Below are 20,541 nucleotides of genomic sequence, written 5' to 3' on the forward strand. Positions count from 1 at the left end.
ACACGCTGCAACACAACACAACAAGTCCATCATAATTCACACGGACTCGAGATCGGCCATGCAGGCACTGCAACACAGTCAACCAAGAGACAACGTCCACATCATTACCTCGATCCTCGCACAGCTACAGGAACTCCAAAGCCAAAACCGCCCAGTCGTCTTACACTGGATTCCCAGTCATGTAGGGATCGGAGGAAACGACGTGGCAGACGAAGCAGCCAAGGCAGCTACACGTTCTAGTAGCGTACACATCCAAGTTCCAGCAAGCGTGCAACAGATCAAGAATCACCTCAGAAAGACTAGCAAGCTCCACATCAAAAAGAGCTTCCTTCATGCATTCAACGCTGGTTCCCAATCAGCCAAATGGTACCTGGCGGCCACAAAAGGGGAACCACCTTTCGCTGACAAGAAAACTCCAAGACAAACCCAAGTCAGCCTTCATCGACTACGACTAGGGTACAAGTGCTCCTGGCAGATGATCGGAAATGACGTCATGGAATGCACCTACTGTCAGGAGCCAGCAGCCAACCCACTTGAACACTATCTCCTCGATTGCGAGGTCACACAAAGCCTCCGAAACAGAACTCAAATCTCCCAAGAAACACACACAACACCAGCGGCCACTCTAACCCGAAAGGCCCACACAGACCACATTCACCACCTACTCCGGGTCATCACACGATACCCACCACCCAGATAGCTTAGAAAGCATCCTCTCCCAGCAAGTGCGGACCCCAGTTCGGGGGGCGCGCCACTCCGAAACTGACCACGTCCAAGAGTGGGGGTTGGTGGTAAGCGTCCACTGATCGGGGGTCCGCTCACACTTGCAACCTGCAGTATCCCTCCAATCTGCAGGTGGGACCACCTCCAATCCCAATCCGGTCTGGCTGCTCCTGGAGCTCCAGCCGGAACCACCAAACGGGCCGCCTATAGGCAAAGGCCCGTGTCGGACTATGGTCCGACAATCTCAACAACAACAACAACAACCCAGGGAGGACATTCTACACTCAGCTACTGGACCAGCAACATCTCTCACAGCTCCTCACCTAGTCACTCCTAAGCACTGCGCCGTACAACAATATATATACAGAAAGCGCATTGTGAGTTTCTGTCCTACCTCATTCCTGAGTGGATACATCTACATGTACGTACGTTTGTGTGCCCATACAACTAAAGAGAATTGACAACTGGCCACATACAGTACGCTACACTAGCATAGATAACCACACCCCTCTTGCAAGTTTCTTGAGAAAGGTTCGTAAAGGAGTCATATCCAGCAATACTGAACTCACATTCCTCTGGGTCGATTCTCCTGTTCTTGTACAACAGTTCTACAACACCTACAATATCTGGTTGGTGTACTCTTAGTAGTGTTTCAAACTCCTCTCTCTTATCAAGGAACGTGTCAGTATTAGTGTACATGACATTCAAGCCAGAATTTGTTCTCGGTAACGTCTCTGCTCTTAGTAATAAACCCGCTCCACCCACATTCTCAGAAGCTGCAGCATTTGCTAAGTACACTGTATTTTGCAGGGTGTGGTTAGAAATGTCATTGTTTACACGGCGCTCGTTCCCTCCTGTCCGGAAGGCTGAGCTGGTGCCGCCTCCCGGGTGGGGGGTTGAGTGGGTGGAGGGTGCACTGCTGCCCCCTGGCCCTGTGTCGGCACACTTGTTTCCACTACCCTCCCCCTGAGTATAACCCATGTACACCCGTCCCCGTTCCTCCTCGACTCCTCCCTCTTCTGCTTCAAGTCCTGCAGGAGCTTCTTGTGCTGTTCCCTCTGCATTACCGTGCGGTCTGGGTGAATGAGTACATCCCGAAATGCCTCGCTCCTTGCTAAGTTTTTTGCCTGCCGAATAACCTGCCATTTCTCCTCCTCACTCACTAGTGTGATCCTGAGGGGGCGAGGCTTAGCCCCCTGCTTTTGTCCCAGCCTCCTCACATCCTGAGGGGTTGATGGAATCTTCAGAACCTCTGTGCAAATATTTTGAAACAGCACCTTATCGTGTGTTTCCTTACTCACAGTTCCCTCCGCCTGGCTCTCTGGGACTCCAAAAACTATTACATTGTTCCTGCGCTGGAGCCGTTCCTGGTGTTCCTCCTCTCCCCTAACAGTAGGTCCGTTAATTTTCATTTCTTCGACACACTTCTTCAGAGTCCCAAGCTGTTGTAGAACCTGTTCTGATCCTGCATTACTCTCCGCCCCCTCCCGTGGCCCTCCTAATACGTCAGCATAACTCCTCTTAGCAACCACCTCCATTCTATCAGCTACTTCCTCAGTCTTGGCAAGGATCTCTTTCCCAACTTGCTCCAGTTTGTCAACCAGCAGGGCTCCAGCTTCATCTATTTTCGTCCCTAGAGAACTCGTTCCCTTATGGCTTGCAATCGCTTCATTCACCTTGACTATGCAGCCAGAGCAATACCAGCAACAGCCATCATGCTTTACGGCAGTTAGTAACTTCCTAAACGTTGCATTAGTCGGGCCTGTATCCTCCATATCCGTTATCGCCCACCAATGGTCACAGTCTTTTTTGTATCATTATATCCCTCTGTAGTTTATTTGTTGTTGTTGTTGTGGGGGTGCAGACTGTGTATAGATCTATACCTATTAAAAAAAAAACAGTACTTAGCTGCCCTCTCCTGGATTTAACCTCCCCTGTTGCCTTTAGAGTTGTAGTCTTCTGTTTTTCTTCTCGTCTTTTTATTTTTTCAGTTCTCTTCGGCGGTTTGTCAGTATTTATGCCCTATCCCTATGTACACTGAATTTTGCTGTGAATAACATTTTTTATACACCCACTCAGTCCTTCAGAAACACAGAAAAATAAAATAAAATTTTCTTTGGGGCGATAATAGAATGCCTTTAAGGATAGCCAAGCTTGTTAATTTTATTATTTTTTTTTATTTTAACTTGTATTTCCTTATACGTACAGCTCTTTCTTCTCCTGTTCTCATCAACGACTATATCTCTTTGTGCTATCACTGTGTACACTCCGTCACATATAGGAATAACTGCCTGTGACACTGTTGATCGGCTTGCCAAAGAAGCTACACAAGAAGAAGATACTGAAGCCACTCTCGCCCTCTCCCTGAATCATCTCAAATCTCGCATACACGCCACACAACGAGAGGCATTCAACGAAAATTGGACACACCTGAAACAACGAGGTAGCGTCACACTATGCCACTATGACGCTGTAACCGGTGACGACAACCGCCACTACAAAGAATATCAATCCCTGACTCGATCTCAACAGCTTATATACATGAGACTGCGCCTAGGGTACAGGTACCTATGGGAGTACATTGGCAACCCTGAGCCTCACCGCACTGTTTGTAAACTTTGTGGCCAACCCGACTCTCACACCCTCTCTCACTACATCCTCACTTGCCCTATGACCTCCTCCTACAGGTCCCCAGCCGTTACCAACACCTCTTCCCTCCCAGACCAGATATCCCTCCTCCTAGTCACAGGCCTGGCATTTGACATTATTAGGGACCTGCCACTCTTTGCCATAAACAGATAAAATGTACCGGGAACTTTCCCCCCCACACACTCATCATTCTCTCACTTTATGTAACTTGACAGAACCTATGACCCTTCAGGCTTTTACGCCCTTAATGTACGAGTCATAAAGGCAAGTATGAACTTTTCATACTTCCCTGTTGGGCGCTGTAAACGCTTCTGCTTCACCTTGCACAGGATGTAAGGGGGTTGTAGGGGTATCGAGATATTAATGTTGTCTAGCACTCAGGATGGAAGGAAACTCTAATGTGGTTTTCTTGTATAATATATAAGTTATATGATAGACAGTCTGGTGCTGGAGGTGCCGTGTGGTGGGGAGCTGCTCAGTAGAAGACGTTTGGTGAGTAGCGTGTTGAAGGAGGTAGATGTGCAGGAGCTTCGTTAGAGAAGATGTTGCCTGTTGCTGGCCTCCTGGTTGAATGAAATGTTAACAGCGTGGAGCTTGCTGGAGGAGATGTTGCTTGTTCAGGAAAATGGGCAGAATGAGAGTTGGTTGGTGAGGAAGCTCAGAGGACAGCTGGTGGGTCGCCATGCTCGCTGGCGGGAGCGAGGACCGCCAGGCAGGCGAGGAGGAGCTAAGGCAGCCAGGCAGCGGCGGAGGAGGAGGTGTTGCTTGTTCAAGAAGAATGGTCAGAATCAATCTCAATGGAGAGACAGAGCTTATATACCCAGCAGCCGCTATGAGTCATGTTGGGAAAACCCGAGAAGTCGCCGGTGAATAGTTTCGTTGCTAGGCAACGGCACGTTGGAATGTGATAGCAGGTGGTGACTGCTACGCAGTTTGTAGGGGAGACGTCCACTACAACTGTCATGGGCTCGTGGGCCGTGGGTTCAAATCCTGGCGGGGTGAGGTGTTGATTTTATATATATATATATATATATATATATATATATATATATATATATATATATATATATATATATATATATATATATATATATATATATATATATATATATACAGTGGCGTAGCTAGAGTGTGTGCCGCCCGGGGCGGCCCTTGAGTTTGCCGCCCCACCCCCCATCCGTGCCCCCACAAAAAATACATATTGCACAGTGACTCACTCTTATATATATATATACAGTATATATATTAAATAGTTTGTGTACCATTATAATATTACTGTACTTTCACATACTCAAATATAGTATGCTTTAAATACACCCCAAACATACTTAAACTTTATAAGTAACAGTTAAACAAAAAGCAAAAACGACATATAGGATAGGGAAAAAAGTAAAAAAGTGTAAAAAATTAGGACCATCTTTATTTCTGAAATGAAAACTACAACTTTCTACAAAGTAACTTTTCTTGTTTTTTTGTTGGCAAATTCTTCAATGACATTGTCAAAAACTATTTCATCTGTCAATTGTCGCTCTATAGACAGTATGGCAAGATTTCTCAACCGCAAGGTGCTCATAGTAGATCTTAAGTAATTCTTGATCAGTTTTAGTTTCGAAAACTCCTCTCACAGGTAGCAACACTAACAGCAATTGTGAGGAAAATCCTCAGCATTATTACTATATTTGGAACCGAGTTCCCAAGGTTATACTTTTGAATAAACTGCAAAAGTTCAAGGGGGGCCTTCTTTCCACGTCTGTATTCTGTCTTTAATAGTTATAGCAGCAACAGCAACAAAATGCTGAAGTCTTTTTCTCTCAACGAGGAACTCCTCTTTATCAATGTCGTCGTGATCGTGATCTATTTGACACTCATATTTATCATCCAAAAGATTCAATGGGGTAAGGAAGGCATATTTCTCAGCAAGTTCATGAAGCTGTTGAAATCTCAAAGTTATTTCTTGGATCACTCTGTCCAGCGAAGAAAACATTTCTCTCCTCAATTCAATGTCGTATGGCAATTCAGCATCTCGTGATCCTTCACCAAACATATGTTTCTTCTTTTTGGGTCGACGCCGATACAAAGGGATGGATTAACATCTCCAGTAGCTGCAGATATGGGTGATGAGCAGACCCAAAAGTGCCGCCCCCCAAAAGTGCCGCCCGGGGCGGACCGCCCCCCCCGCCCCCCCCCCCCTAGCTACGCTAGTGCAGTAGTGCCTTTCCAGCTTACTTGCCAGTTTGTCTTCACTTTAAGTAATTTACAACCCCTCCCGCGGTCACTGATGACACTATGAACTGATTTAACTAAAGGCACAGTACTACACTCCCTGGTTGGCCTTTATCACAGCCGTGACCACAATTCTGTAAAAAAATTAAATAAAAGCTTTGTCATATGGCAATGATTTTGTGGTTGTAGGCCTCTTGACCCCGGAAATGAAGCTGAATTACCCTAGAATAGGGTAATTCCCTACGGCTGGCAACATCCTCCTGATACTGTGTATAAAATATTATTTTTTTCATTTAAGATATGATGCTTACCAATATTTTGTAAGATTAAAATAATAAAGTAAATATAATTTGATAAATTTAGAAAGATGGAATTACTGATTACGTATTTTACACAATGGAACATGTGTAAAATGAGTAATATTAATGCACACGACTTCAAAAGATTTATTATAAAATATATTTTCAAACATTAGGAGCTTGAAAAAGATAAGTATTCTGGTGTAATGAGTAAAACCCTTTTTACCTAAGATAAATATTAGTTTGATAAAGTTTTATACAGTACACGCTCCTTACTGGGTGTGAAGGAAACACCATAACAAACTCAAAATTCCGTGGGAAGGATAACAAGATCTCCCAAGTGAATTAAAATGTGTCTTTTTGAGCAAATAAAGCTCCTGCATGACAATGGACTGCATTCTAATCTTATTGCCTTGGTAAGAAGATATCTGAAAGAGGAAAGTTAGTGTATCTTGACGTAGCATGTGAAGACAGGAGCAGGACTGACATTCAATCTTCACCAGTTGTCAACAGTACTTATTGTAATGTGCTTGAGCTTGAGATTTATACAAGGGCTAATTATATTAAATTCACCCACTAATTGGACTGTCACAGCACTCGGCACTAGTATTTAATTTATCTTACCTTGTTTACACCTACCAAAGTGGCCATGCCAAGGGAGGTGGCTAGTGGCCTGTGTATGATCCCTCCGTCTCCATTGGTCTTTGGATAATGTAGTCAAGGGCTATGTTTAATCCCACTACTCTTCTTGATTGCACAGCTTGGACTGGTAGACCATTAAATTATTTCCTTACATTTATAGTGCATGTTAACTTAGCAGGCTTGTAGTTGTCCTCTCATGTTGGTGGTGCATGACATCACAAAGAAATATTCTTGGTTCATATTTTTCTATCAACTTCAGGATTTAAATAGCTTTGTTTGGTTAGGTTGGTTAGGTCTGTTTTCATACCCACAAATGTTAAGTTGCGTTAATTTAAAAAATATGCATTTTTTAACACATTTGCACAAACTACAACAGTGTCCAATATAAAAAAAAATATTGAAAATCCGGTTTTTTGTATAATTGTTTTCGATCAATTTCGGCTGCGGGTTAGTCCTGAATAATTACTGAAGCTGATTATTGACAACTTGCCCATCGCCGATTTTTCATAAAAAATTAATTTAAAAATGCTGCAATTTCGCTGTTTTGCAATGAACACTGTTGTAGTTTGGGCAGATGTGTTAAAATTAGGTTATTTTGCCAGGACTGGCTTAAGTTACTTCTAATGCTATTTTACTGTGAGTGGGCTCTGATTGGCTAATCATTCATTACTGAAGAATAACGTGACAACTATATTTGACCGTGACTCTGGTAACATTTGGCATTTATTTTACTGTGAGTTGATCGTTGTGTGGCTAAAAACATGCCTAACAGGAGTCATGCCTAATAGGAGTCATGCCTAATAGGAGTCATGCCTAACAGGAGTCATGCCTAACAGGAGTCATGCCTAACAGGAGTCATGCCTAACCAGGAGTCATGCCTAACCAGGAGTCATGTTAACCAGGAGTCATGCCTAACCAGGAGGAGTCATGCCTAACTGAGCCATGTTTAACATGCCTAAACAGGAGTCATGTTTAACTGGATGCCTAACAGTCATGTCCAACATAGAGTCAGCAGAGCCATGCCTGAGTCATGCCTAACAGGAGCCATGCTAACAGGAGTCATGCCCAACAGGAGTCATGCCTAACAGGAGTCATGCCTAACAGGAGTCATGCCTAACAGGAGTCATGCCTAACATGCCTAACAGGAGTCATGCCTAACGGGAGTCATGCCTAACAGGAGTCATGCCTAACCAAGTGATTCGATTTTGTTCATTTTTCCACAAGTTTTTATCATCATAAAAAAGATGACATTTATTGGAGCCTAATAGAACCTGACCTAACCAACCAAAGAAACCAGCCCAACATTACCTGAACTTCTTAGGCTGGGGGGTTGGACCTCTGTCATATTAAACAGAAAGTCCTTAGCCAATCAGAGGGCACTAACGGTAAAATAGTGTTAGCAGGAAATTGGCCGGTAACGGCAAAATATCCACTACTTATTTCTAATTCAAACCTAACCTAACCTTAGTTCATGACAAACACAAGTGGCGGAAGTGTTGATAGAAAACCGCATCAACTTAACCAATGAAAACTACTTGTCCTTACGAGGATATGGTGCAATTTTACATTCCTCATGGACGTGAGAGATACCTCTCGGACCGAGTTCTTCGTAAACAAAACACCGAGTGGAGGACAAATTTAAGCCGTTCTATCTCCACGAAAGATGAAATTTTGCCACTAGTATGAGACTCGGTGCCTAATTATGTACCAAATGAGGCATTTGCTCAAAAAATTAATATCATCCGAATTCAGCGATGAAAATATACAATAGTAAGAAAAGATCCATCAAAATAAATTAGGCTGTGATAGAAAAGTCATCAATGCTAACCATAAAGTATAATGCAACAACTTTTATTTTTTGTATTTCTTTACCTTTGATTATAAATCGGCTGCAGTGGGCAGGGCATGAAAGATTAGGGAAATTACAGGGTAAAAATTCAGTGAAAAAAAGATCACATGGCAATAATTTAACATTTGTGTTATGTATGTGAAGAAATAATTTGTTTACCGTAATTATTCCCTCGTTCATTCTCCGGTGGTGTTCATTGTTCTCATCCATTCTAAGCTTTAAATCAGTGAATCAGGATTTATCAACAAGTAAATGGAAAGCTGGAAGTGCTGGAGGATCTCATTGGGGTTTTAATATACAGTTAACCCTCACTTTACGCGGTTAATGTAACCCGGAGGGTACCGCGGAAAGTGAGAAACGCGTAAAGTGAATAACATAACATATGGGATTAATTGAAATGGAGTCCGCGCCGATCCCCAAACTCCACTTTTTGACGACACAACTATGTTGTAGTAAAAATTTTATCTTAACTTTATGATGGTATGAAAAAACAAGTAATATAGAAGAGGTTAGGTTAGGAAAAATAAAGGTTAACATAGGAAAAATAAAGGTTAGATAAGAAAACTAAAACTTAGGTGGAACACTTACGGTAGTAGAAGAGATGGGTCGGCATACGGGGATGGAGGCTGGTTCCGAGGCAGAGGGCAGATTACTGGCCCTCAGGTGAATCACCATTACTAGGTGAATCACCATCACTGTCACTTACAGTTGTCAGGGCTTCCCTGACAAATCCCTCAAAGTCATCTTCACTGCCACTATCACTGGCTTGGGCTGGCTGTGGTGGGTTGCGGGCGAAGAAATCTGTTATGCTTTGCTGACGGCTGGCGTTGATGTTGTAGTGATACACCTTGATGTATGGCTCCATAGCCTGCACCAGCCGGGTATGGAAGACTTCATAGCGGTCATCGTCATTGTCGCGGGAAAGGAAGGACTTCATTTTCTCTGCACACTCCATGGCACCCTTAATATCACTATGACTTAAACTGTGTTCTTCGGAGAATGACTCGCCTTCTTCCTCCTCTTCACTGACGTGTTCTTCTTCCAACATCTCGTCGGCAGTCACTTCAGGATCTCTGATCACCTCCAGGATGTCGTCGTTGGTGGTCTCGGAGAAGCCTGGAACTGTAACAGTCTGCGCAGCTTCTCTGGCAAGGTCCACTGCTACTGCAACATTCTGAACCTCACCAGTCACAGATTGACTCCTCCTCTCACCTGGTATTCCATGCAACACATGTCTCCATGCGTGACGAATTGTAGCAATAGACAGCTGATCCCATGACTCCACCAAGATGTCCACAGCTTTCTTGATGTTAAATACTCTCCAGAATTGTTTGAACAGTATTTTTTGCTGTTCCAACTGTTGATCCTCATCTTCTTCGCTCTTGCTATCGGTGGTGATGTCACTCAGGTTACGCAACTCTTCCCTGGTGTTGGTGTAGTCGTTCAGGAGCTGGAATTTTTTTGTTGAGAATGCAGCTTTTACATTACAGATTAACATCGGGAACAAAACAGTCATCAAACCAGGAGAGGGACAGTGTAGAGAACATCCACGCCTTACGTGCGGTCAGCCAGTGGACATTTAGCTTGGTCATGTCCATGGTTTTGTAGGCGTGCGGCTTGCGTGCTGTGTGGATCACCGATAACTTGAGCTTACAGGTACCGGAGGCATTGGTGGTAAACAGGACGGTGATGCGTTCCTTCTGCATCTTCCGGCCCCGAATCCTGCTGGCATTCTTTACAACGAAGGACTTGGAAGGTAGCTTTTTCCAGAAAAGACCAGATTCGTCCATGTCAAACACCTGGTCGTCACCGTACTGTCCTTCCTCCATAATCTCACGTAAAAACGGAGGAAATTCCCGAGCCGCAGCACGATCAGCACTCGCTTCTTCACCACCAATGTTTATATTGGTGATCTTGTTCCAGATCTTAAACCTCTGTAACCACCCAGAGGAAGCATTAAAGGGTTTGGGCTCTGTAATTCCCATCTTTCGTGCCACTGCGATGTACAGTTCACGTGCGTAGTCCTTAACAGAGCGCGTGTCGACCGCCATGTTCCGTCGCGCCTGACGCACCAAGTACCTCACAAGTAATTTTTCTGTCTTGAGAAGCACCTGGTTGTGAAAATACTTGATCATAGAAGCACCTGTAGACTTTGTGATCTTCATATGCTCCTTTATCTTGGCTGCATCCTTCTTTATTGTTCGAATCGCAGATTCATTCACACCATGCTGGCGCGCCAAATCAACCTGCCTTGTTCCTTTCTCCAACTCTTGGATGATGGTATACTTCACCTCGTAGCTGGGTCCAGGTAAGGAAAGGTTTCTCTCTGGGGGTGGTGGTCCGGCGGAAGCCATTTTACGGAACAATGGATGCACGTTTACACGGTGTGGCCTTGAGGGATGAAACTGCCGCGGCTAGGTCAGGCGTCGTCTTTCCTCCCTCCCTCCCTCCCTCCCTCCCTCCCTCCCCCGGGTGGACACGTCATAATACTTTAAGCCAATTACAGCTAGGAGCAGAGGGGGGTAGGGATGCATGGCCAATCACAGGTCTGATACGTCATATGACGTCAGTGATAACGCAACAAAGACACACACTGCACAACCTTACCGCGCCGCTTGCCCAAGCGGAGGGAGGAGGAGGGAGAGGCGAGGGGCACAGGCGGGCGGGTGGCGGGTGGGGCGAATCTAAAAATAGCGTTGCGCCGGACACTCTCCGCGTAATGGGGTTCACGTACCGCGTAATTTGAGCACGTGAGGTTCTGGCAAGGCACCGCGTTAACGTGGAAACGCGGAATGCGGGACCGCGTAAAGTGAGGGTTAACTGTACACTGTAAATACCTGTAGTGTATTGGCTTGATTATCTTTTGTTTTCAATTTAATCAGCTTCACTTTCCTGTTTGCTAATCTTATTGTTCTTTCTGAAGGGGACACTTAGCATCTTATGGAATTATGGCATCATTTTTCCATTAGTTATCATTTGTTATTTGTGCTTGTTAAGGACTTAATGTATGATCATGGACTTATTGGAAGGATGCACAAGTGTCAAATTGCAGCAGGGAACTGACATTAATGGAAAAATAATTGTTTAAGTGTAACAGTTGGATACCATAATTGCACTCTACCCACCTTAATGTTAAGGTATTTTCTTTTGCTGTTCCAGGGGTCTACCAAGATAATAAGGTGGTTAAACAATTTTATATGACGGGGGGTCGAAACCCTGGTAAGGAAGTTAGATAGGGTTAGGTTTCATGAGGTAGGTTAGGTCAGGGTTCTTTTAGGTTCTATGCATTGTTTCCATTTTCATATTTAGTATCTTACAGATAACATCTCCAGAGATTGTGGTGCAATTCCATGCGTTCATTCTGGTGATAACAGTCTCCTCCACCTTTACCGTGCTTTGTCTGTAGGGTTGTTAGTCCAAAGGCCTTCAGTTGGTGATTCATTTTATGTCACAACTGGAAAATTATTACTAAAATATGTTTTTCTTCAGTGTTTTTTCCTCTTATAAATGAATATGGCCATTATTTCTGTGTGAGATGGATATTTATGTAGATATGACAATTTACATTAACAACGACTGTGTTTTTTTCCAAAGTGGGCAGGGCTTTTAAGATGAGGGAAAATGTGGGGTTAAAACATATACTGTACAGTAATATAAACACTAAACAAACCTTTGAAAACCTGACCTAACCTTTAAAGGTCCATTATTATAATACAAAGATTACTTTTTGTAGCTGATGGTGGAGGAGAAAGTGTTTCTATTTCTGTTTTTGGTGTTAAATCAGTACAGTGGTCCCTCGGTTAACGAGCACAATTCGTTCTAGAAGGTTGCTCGTTAACCGAAACCATTGTTTCAATGGGTTGTTGGGTAATTGGTTCCAGCTCACTGAAAATTGCTTAAAGTCAACAAAAAAGGTAGAAAAGTACACTTACTTTGAGGAGTGTATGTAGAAGGCTCCTGGATGATGGTGATGATGATGGGAATTAGAATGGGGGTGGAGGAGAAGGGAAAAGAGAAGGCATTGGGGTGGAAGAGAAGTCACCCCATGGCTCCATTTCACCCATAAAATTTTAGTTCACTTGGTATAATTAAAGATTATTTTCTTTAAATCAACACTGCACTACATTATATATTGTCAATATGTAAAATTAATTTCAAAATGACCAATAATTTGCTTGGATACAGAAAAAAAGTATTTATGTTGAAGAGAGTCTGAAGCAAGATGTTACCTCCACTGAAAAGACACAGAGACTGACGCTTGTATGGTGTGTTGACAGGCTGTTTGGCGCGCTAAAAACTAGTTTCCCTGTACTTAAATTATGTTAAATAATTGTTCAAATGACCAAAAAATTTAATATAAGACTTTTAAAATTATTGAATAGTACAAACTTCTTGATATTTACTAAAATAGTAAGGAATTTAAGCCCTAGAACCGATTACTGTATTGGTGGGCTAATATGACAGCGAAAACATGTGGAGGGGCGCTCGTAAGGAATTCGTTAATCGAGGGAATGCTCGTTAACCAAAGTTAAGAATCTTATGGAAGGTAATTCGTTAACCGAGGGATCACTGTACAGTACTCCTGGATGATTCACGGGTTTTGATTTTGTGTTCCTTTATTAATCGTGGATGACACCCTGGATGTACCCAAGAATGCCTGTGGGTAGTTTTAAAGTTGCCGGCATATTCACGGCCGGGACAGGGAGCCATTCGTTCTAGAGACAGTAATTTCCTTTACCTGTATTTTTTTTTGTGTGTGTGTGTGTGCGTGCGTGCGTGCGTGCGTGCGTGTGTGCATAAATAACAATGGGAAAATACTCTCACAAATAATCAGAAGCAATTGTATACGGGTATTAAAAATGTTGAGTCTACCCTCAAGTCTACTCCGTACTTTATTAATTACAAAGCACAGAGTGGACTTGAAGGTAGATTCAACATTATTAACATATATTTGTTTTATATTATTTGTGAGAGGATATTCCCATTATTATTTACTTGTATGTGTCGTGTGTGTGTGTGTGTCTATACACACACACACACATTATATACAAGTAAAAGAAATAATTGTCCTAAGGGCAAACTCATAAAAGGAATACAGTGAAACCTCGCTTTACGTGTTCAATTGAACCCACGGAGGCACGTGTAAAGTGAACAACAGAACATTGGGATTAATTGAAATAGAGACTGGGCCGACACCCAAACTCCACTTTTTCAGACACAATACCTATGTTGTAGTAAAAATAACTTCTTAATTTTATGATGGTATGCACACACAATTAATAATTAAGAGAAATATCAATAATATTAGGTTTTTTAACACTTACATTAGTAGAAAAGTTGGCTGGGCACATGGGGATAGGGGGTTGGTTCCGAGGCAGAGGGCAGATTATTGGCCCTCATCTGTATCACTTGTATCACTATCCACCAGAGGCTTGCAGGGCCTCTTTGTCAAACCCCTCAAAGTCCATATAAGTCCATATCCTCCCCATCACTATCACTGACTTGGGCCGGCTGTGGTGGGTGGCGGGTGAAGAACTCGGTAATGTTTTGATGACTGGGCGACCTTGTGCGCACCCTGCCCGTGCCGCTCTCCGCGTAAAACAGTGCATGCACCGCGTAAAGTGAGCATTCCGGGTCTGGCAGGGTACCGCGTAAACGTGGAAACGCGTAAAAAAAAAACGCGTAAAGCGGGGTAATACTGTACTGTATACATTTTTTGCACACAAGTAAAAATGTATCCCTCCCCCACCCTGGTAAGCAAATGTTATTCACAAATTTGTCGATTCACAGTCATTTTGAGAACTTAACCCCCGCGAATTTGAAGGGTATGTTGTACAGTCATGCGCCGGTTAACGGGTTAACGTCCGATCGCATATACGTCCGTGCCCCGAAAAAAAGTGATGCCTGCTGGACCACCACTCCACAACCCTCTGACGGAGACACGATGATCCTCCCCATACTGGTCAGATATTTTGTGTTAAAGGAATATGCTTCCTTACTTAGGCTTTTCTAAGCATTTGCCTACAGGTGAAATGTTAACCTACATCTATTGAGGATAAAATCTTTCTCCTACAAATTGACAATAACACATTTGCTGTAATCAGACATATCTAGTTGCCTCAACAATTGCAAGTTGCAATTGGGGTTGCAATTTCAAATTCTGTGGCATTACTAAAAATAGTAAAGTTTCTGGTGCACTCTAAGGTTAAGAGAGAAAATGGAGGACTTAGGCGTCCTGATGTGAGAGAAAACGGACTCGTATGACGGGGGACCAAATAGAAAAAGCATACCGGGTAGCTACATGTTTTGTGGACTACAGTATTATGGTACAGGGGTACCAAGTGACAGCACTAGGATCCCGCTTCCTCTATCAAGGAATAAACAATTAAAATTTAAATTGAAAAAAAAAAAACATTCAAATAAATTACTATCTTACAAGAATCCCTCCAATGTAAGTTATATTCACCCAGGTCGTTTGGGTGGAAAATTATGAGAAGAGCTTAGTCACTCTTAAGTAATGATAAATAAACACGCAGGCAGGCCTTCAGCCCCAACTGTCAAATCTTATCTCAAATAAATAAACAAACAAATGCCAGACATTCTGTCACCTCACCTCCCGCCCCCTTCCCACCACCCTCGTGTTCAAGATAAAAGATTGATGATTTCTTTATGTTTATTTTATATAATATCTCAGACTAAAGTTAGGATAATATAATTTGCATTGCTGAAATCCTTGCAAGACAGAGATTAATTTGAATATAAACATCATATATTTTGCTCAAGATATAAAAAATGTAGTACATTAGTGTACAATACTGTAGTACATTTTATAAAAAGTTTTTCAACTGTATTTTTGGGTAGATTTACATAGATTTCTTAGTGCAAAGCTGGAGTGCACATGTACTAATTTGATTACGGTACTAAAATTGTTTTGTCTAGTGCAAATTATAGCATGTTTATATTCAAATTAATCAGCATGTTACAAGAATCCCAGCTATGTTAATTCTATTCACCCAGGTCATATCACTGGCTTTTTATAAGAGAGAAGCTTAGTCACCTAAGAACTGATAAATATAGACGCGTTAGACCTGGGCCTGTGCCAACTGTCAAACGTACTACCTCCCCTCCCCCCACGCCCCCTCGCTCGCTCCCACCCTCTCTCTTCCCCATCTGCTGGCGTTGCTGGAATCCTTGTAAAACAGTGAATAATTTTAATATAAACGTCATGTATTTTGCACAAGAGATAAAAATTAATCACCTGTATCACATTACAGTAATGATTTAAGAGTAAAAGTGTATATGTACGTATATAGTATTCCACATACACGTAAGTATAAATAAAAAGTTTATGTGATGATCGGACAACGTCCATTTCGGTTAACGTCACGTTTCCAAGAACGTACCTAGGACGTTAACCGGCGCATGACTGTACTTGGGATATACAGTGGTCCCTCGGTTAACGAGCTCCTCGGTTAACGAGTTACCTTCCATAAGATTCTTAAATTTGGTAAACGAGCAATCCCTTGATTAATGAGTTTCTTACGAGCCGACCTCAACATGTTTTCGCTTGCACTTCTCTTCCACCCCAATGCTTTCTCTTCTCCCTTCTCCTCCACCCCCATTCTCATTCCCATCATCATCATCATCCAAGAGCCTTCTACATACACACCTCAAAGTAAGTGTACTTTTCTACCTTTTTTGTTGAATTTAGGCAATTTTCGGTGAGCTGGAACCAATTACCCAAAACCCATTGAAACAATGGTTTCGGTTAATGAGCAACCTTCTAGAACGGAATGTGCTCGTTAACCGAGGGACCACTCTACTGTAATATTGATAAGACAACAGAAAAGGACTTCACTTCATAGAAAAAGGTTATATAAATTTATAAAGAATAATAGCTCATACATGTTTTCAGGGCTGCTTGGTGTTAACTGTTGCAGAAAACCAACCAGAAAATTCATTACTACCAACATCTCGTTATCAGACTCTGGTATATGTTGGTCAGTCACTTCAGAACCAGGGTGAATACAGGCGGGCAGAAGCAACATTCAAAGAGGCACTACAGTATGCTAAAGCTGCTGCCAAGACCAAGGTTGCCAAGACTGCAGACATGTTCAAAGAGGGACTTACAGAGATAGGTAAGAATTATTGAATATTTATGGTTAATAATTTGACATTTGTACAAGGAATGTTTAAGTAAATGAGATGAGACTTCTGTTCAGCTAACTATGTATTGTCTATCTATCTGTTACCTCTTCTATTTTCTCACTTTGGTATGGGGTGAATAAAGGGATAAAAGTTCCTTGCATGGAATGTAATATGTTTTACTTAGGCCAGACAGGTAAAGATCTTGTAACTAGACTTAAACAACATAAATATAGTGTTAGGACAGGCCAGGAATCCAATGCTCTGTTTGTTCATTTGAGGGATAATAAGCATTGCATTGACTGGGATAATGCCTCCTCAATATTACCTTGTAATTCAATTGACAGTAGGAACATTATAGAATCTAGTCTCATTAAACATACCGAAGCAGTCAACATGAATTTGAGTAATGGCATGTACAAACTGGACAATTTTGTAATTAAGATTAGTAGGGTCATTACCTAATACCTGACCATTGTGGACCTGATCTCACCCTCCTCTGTATATATACACCTTGTTTTGTACTTCTCCTTAGTCTGTACTCACCCCTGAAGATGTGAATTACACGAAAGCGCTTGGGAACTTCGTGTTTTCTTTTTCCTTGTGGTTATCAGCATATATATATATATATATATATATATATATATATATATATATATATATATATATATATATATATATATATATATATATATATATATATATATATATATATATATATATATATATATATATATATATACTCGTCTATAACCCCCCATCGTTTATAGGTCGACCCTGATTTTTTGACCAAGAAATAGTTAATTTATGATATTCCTCGTTTATAGTTCGACCCACGTTTTTGAGGGTAATGGAACAACAAAACCTTCACTAAAAACGCTCTACGTCCTATAAACTGAGGCTCGCCGTGCCTGAAACACGAGTGCCGAAGGCAAATTGTTTACCATTTATTATTACGACACTTTACACTGAAACGCGGGTAGTTTCAACAAAAATATTGTATATTTCCATTCAAGTATTTATTCAAGTCAATTAGGAGGGAATATTATTGTAATACAACAGTTTTTTAACTAAACCATTCGAAAAGCGATTACGGTAACATCTTTTGAACGAAAGAAAGCGAAAGTCATTGCTTTCGTCATGATTTTATCCCACTTTCCATTGTAATACGCACGTAATTTCAGCAAAAATATTACATTTCCGTGAATGTATTATATCAAGCACAGTATGAATAGAATATCATTGCAATATAACAGAATTTTAACCGAAAACTATTAAAAAAACGAGTAACATCTCAAGAACAGAAGCTTAGGTAAAGTCTTTTGTTTTCGTCATGTATTTTATCCTATTTTACATTGAAATACATCACGTTTCAGCAAACCTACTATTTATTTCCGAGAATATATTCATTCAGGCGCAGTTTAGGTAAAATATACGTGTGATGTAATAGTTTTTTAACTGAAAACGATTCGAAAAACACGTACCCTGTAGCCCTGTTCAAGGAGAGGACTGGGAGAAGCTGTTTGGTGCTGCAGACGATGACAAGGAAAATGATTTTGATGGATTTTAATGAAGATATTCAGAAATATGGTATCGTAGTAGTATTTATTCAAGTCAATTAGGATAGAATATTATCGTAATACAACAGTTTTTTAACTGAAAACTATTCGAAAAGCGATTACGGTAACATCTTTTGAACGAAAGAAAGTGAAAGTCATTGCTTTCGTCACGATTTTATCCCACTTTCCACTGTAATACGTACGTCATTTCAGCAAAAATATTACATTTCCGTGAATGCATTATATCAAGCACAGTATGAATAGAATACCATTGTAATATAACAATATTTTAACCAAAAACTATTAAAAAAATGAGTAACTTCTCTTGAACATCGGAAGGTTAGATAAAATCTTTTGTTTTCGTCATGTATTTTATCCTATTTTACATTAAAATACATCACGTTTCAGCAAAACCACTATTTATTTCTGAGAATATATTCATTCAGGCGCAGTTTAGGTAAAATATACGTGTGATGTAACAGTTTTTTAACTGAAAACGATTCGAAAAACACGTGTACCGTCTAGCTGATACAGCTGGTGGTGCGTGATGCGTCATGCGATGTTGTAAACAATAGGAGGTTGAAGTAGATTACCGGGTATTATATTAAGTGTGAAATATCGAAAAGGTTTTTAATACCGGTATTTTTTGTAGATCAGTGAGAACTGTGATACCGTATATGATATGATAAGTTAGCCTGTGCTAAGAACTTCAACATAGACTACTGAAAGCACGTTGTAAGGTAATTTAGCCTATTGTAAGTTGGTGAGCTTCATTTACTGAAGGAACTGCACAACTTTTCATTACTAATTGGTACATATTTTACGTTTCCATTGTTTACTGGCAGTAAATGGTAAATATTTTTCATGTCTGAAGCTAAAAGTTGCTCCTCGCCCTTCCCATCATGCACGGGTTCAACCTAACAAAACTATTACGCATGTATAGGACGACCCCCAATTTTTTGCCTAAAAATTTGGTCTTAAAAACTCGAACTATACACGAGTGTGTGTGTGTGTGTATATATATATATATATATATATATATATATATATATATATATATAGATAGATAGATAGATAGATATATATATATATATATATATATATATATATATATATATATATATATATATATATATATATATATATATATATAGATAGATAGATAGATAGATAGATAGATATTTATATTGTACTTCTTTTGTTAAGGGATGTGGTTTCTCTGTTGGGATATTTTTAGAAACTTAGCTTGACATAATTATAATCTTCTCCCATTATCAAGAAGATGTAGGTTCTGCTGGCTCCTATTGTAGACCTCTAGTTATGAACCAAGATTGAAGCAAACATTATGTATTAAGGCTCTCAGTCATAATACCTAGATTTCCTCCTCCTTAAAAACAAGGCCCAAAATTGACAGAGAACTGAGAATATTTTGAGTCATGATGTACCTTATGATTGAGCTGGGCTTTTGATATGGAAGTGAACCCTTAAAACTGTTGACTCCAACCTGAGTCCATAGTGAAATCTAGGACACCTTATGAATTTGAAATCCAGATTCAATTACAGGGTAGATGAAAATTCTGTATAGTGTCTACCTTGCAGCAAAAAATTATCCAAATGGATAATGGTATCCTACCACTAAACATAATTTACAACCTAAGCATTGAGAGGGTGTGCCCAAATTGGTGGTGATCTATCTATCAGAGTTTCATGCATCAATCCTGCATTTTAATGATAATATGACCTGGGCTGATAAATCTTGGTTCCAAGAGGAATGTTTTAGCCTCTTCCCTTATTGATACAGTAAGGGTCTTGCCTGCTTTAATGTTGTTGGTTGAACTACTTTTGGGCATGTGTATTTTGTTTATTGTATTTGCTTAAGAAAAGAGTGGTTAAATTGGTTAAATATTTTATTACAAGCCAGTTCCCAGTATTATTATTTACCTTTATTTAATTACAGATGTTAAGTATGCAATGGCTGAGTGTAACATTGCTGTTCGACAATTCAGTCAAGCTCTCACACTTTTAGAGTCCATTCCACAGCGACACCGCACGTCAAAGGTTAACATGGGATTGGGACGTCTTTACCAACAGGCAGGAATGGAAAGACCTGCCATAACAGCTTATAAAGAAGTACTAAAGGTGAGCTCAAACCAGTTTCATGCATCCTGTACTGTAGCCAAATTTTGGTACACTGTACAGGGTATTTTCTTAGAAAATGGGTTGAAAGTGTCAGTTTACAGTGTTTAGTTCATCTGTTTAAAGTACAGAAGAGCTTATGCTGTAGCCTTCTCATCTTGTATGGCTCTTCAGTGGGGTCGGGATATATAGCCACTTTATATGTGTACGAGTACATCGATTTTTTTTATATTGCGGTTACCAAATTATTGTCATTTTCCTATATATTGAGATAATTTTTTTTATTTCGTGAGGGAAATCGGGCAGGAAATATTTA

The 20,541-nt window shown here is 40.8% G+C and overlaps 1 protein-coding gene across 1 annotated transcript in view; it reads left to right on the top strand.

Moving 5' to 3' along the window:
- Positions 1 to 6,166: 6,166 nt before the first annotated feature.
- The window catches only part of LOC121868117 (anaphase-promoting complex subunit 7-like), an 81,937-nt gene continuing 67,562 nt past the window's right edge, over positions 6,167 to 20,541 (top strand). The window contains exons 1-3 of the mRNA XM_042368399.1: positions 6,167 to 6,310; positions 16,301 to 16,523; positions 20,047 to 20,228. Of these exons, the coding sequence (XP_042224333.1) occupies positions 6,245 to 6,310; positions 16,301 to 16,523; positions 20,047 to 20,228 (471 nt within the window). The 5' untranslated portion in view covers positions 6,167 to 6,244. The remainder of the gene's footprint in view (positions 6,311 to 16,300; positions 16,524 to 20,046; positions 20,229 to 20,541) is intronic.

Source organism: Homarus americanus, unplaced genomic scaffold (genome assembly GCF_018991925.1).
Source record: "Homarus americanus isolate GMGI-L3 unplaced genomic scaffold, GMGI_Hamer_2.0 scaffold47967, whole genome shotgun sequence".
Classification (NCBI taxonomy): domain Eukaryota; kingdom Metazoa; phylum Arthropoda; class Malacostraca; order Decapoda; family Nephropidae; genus Homarus; species Homarus americanus.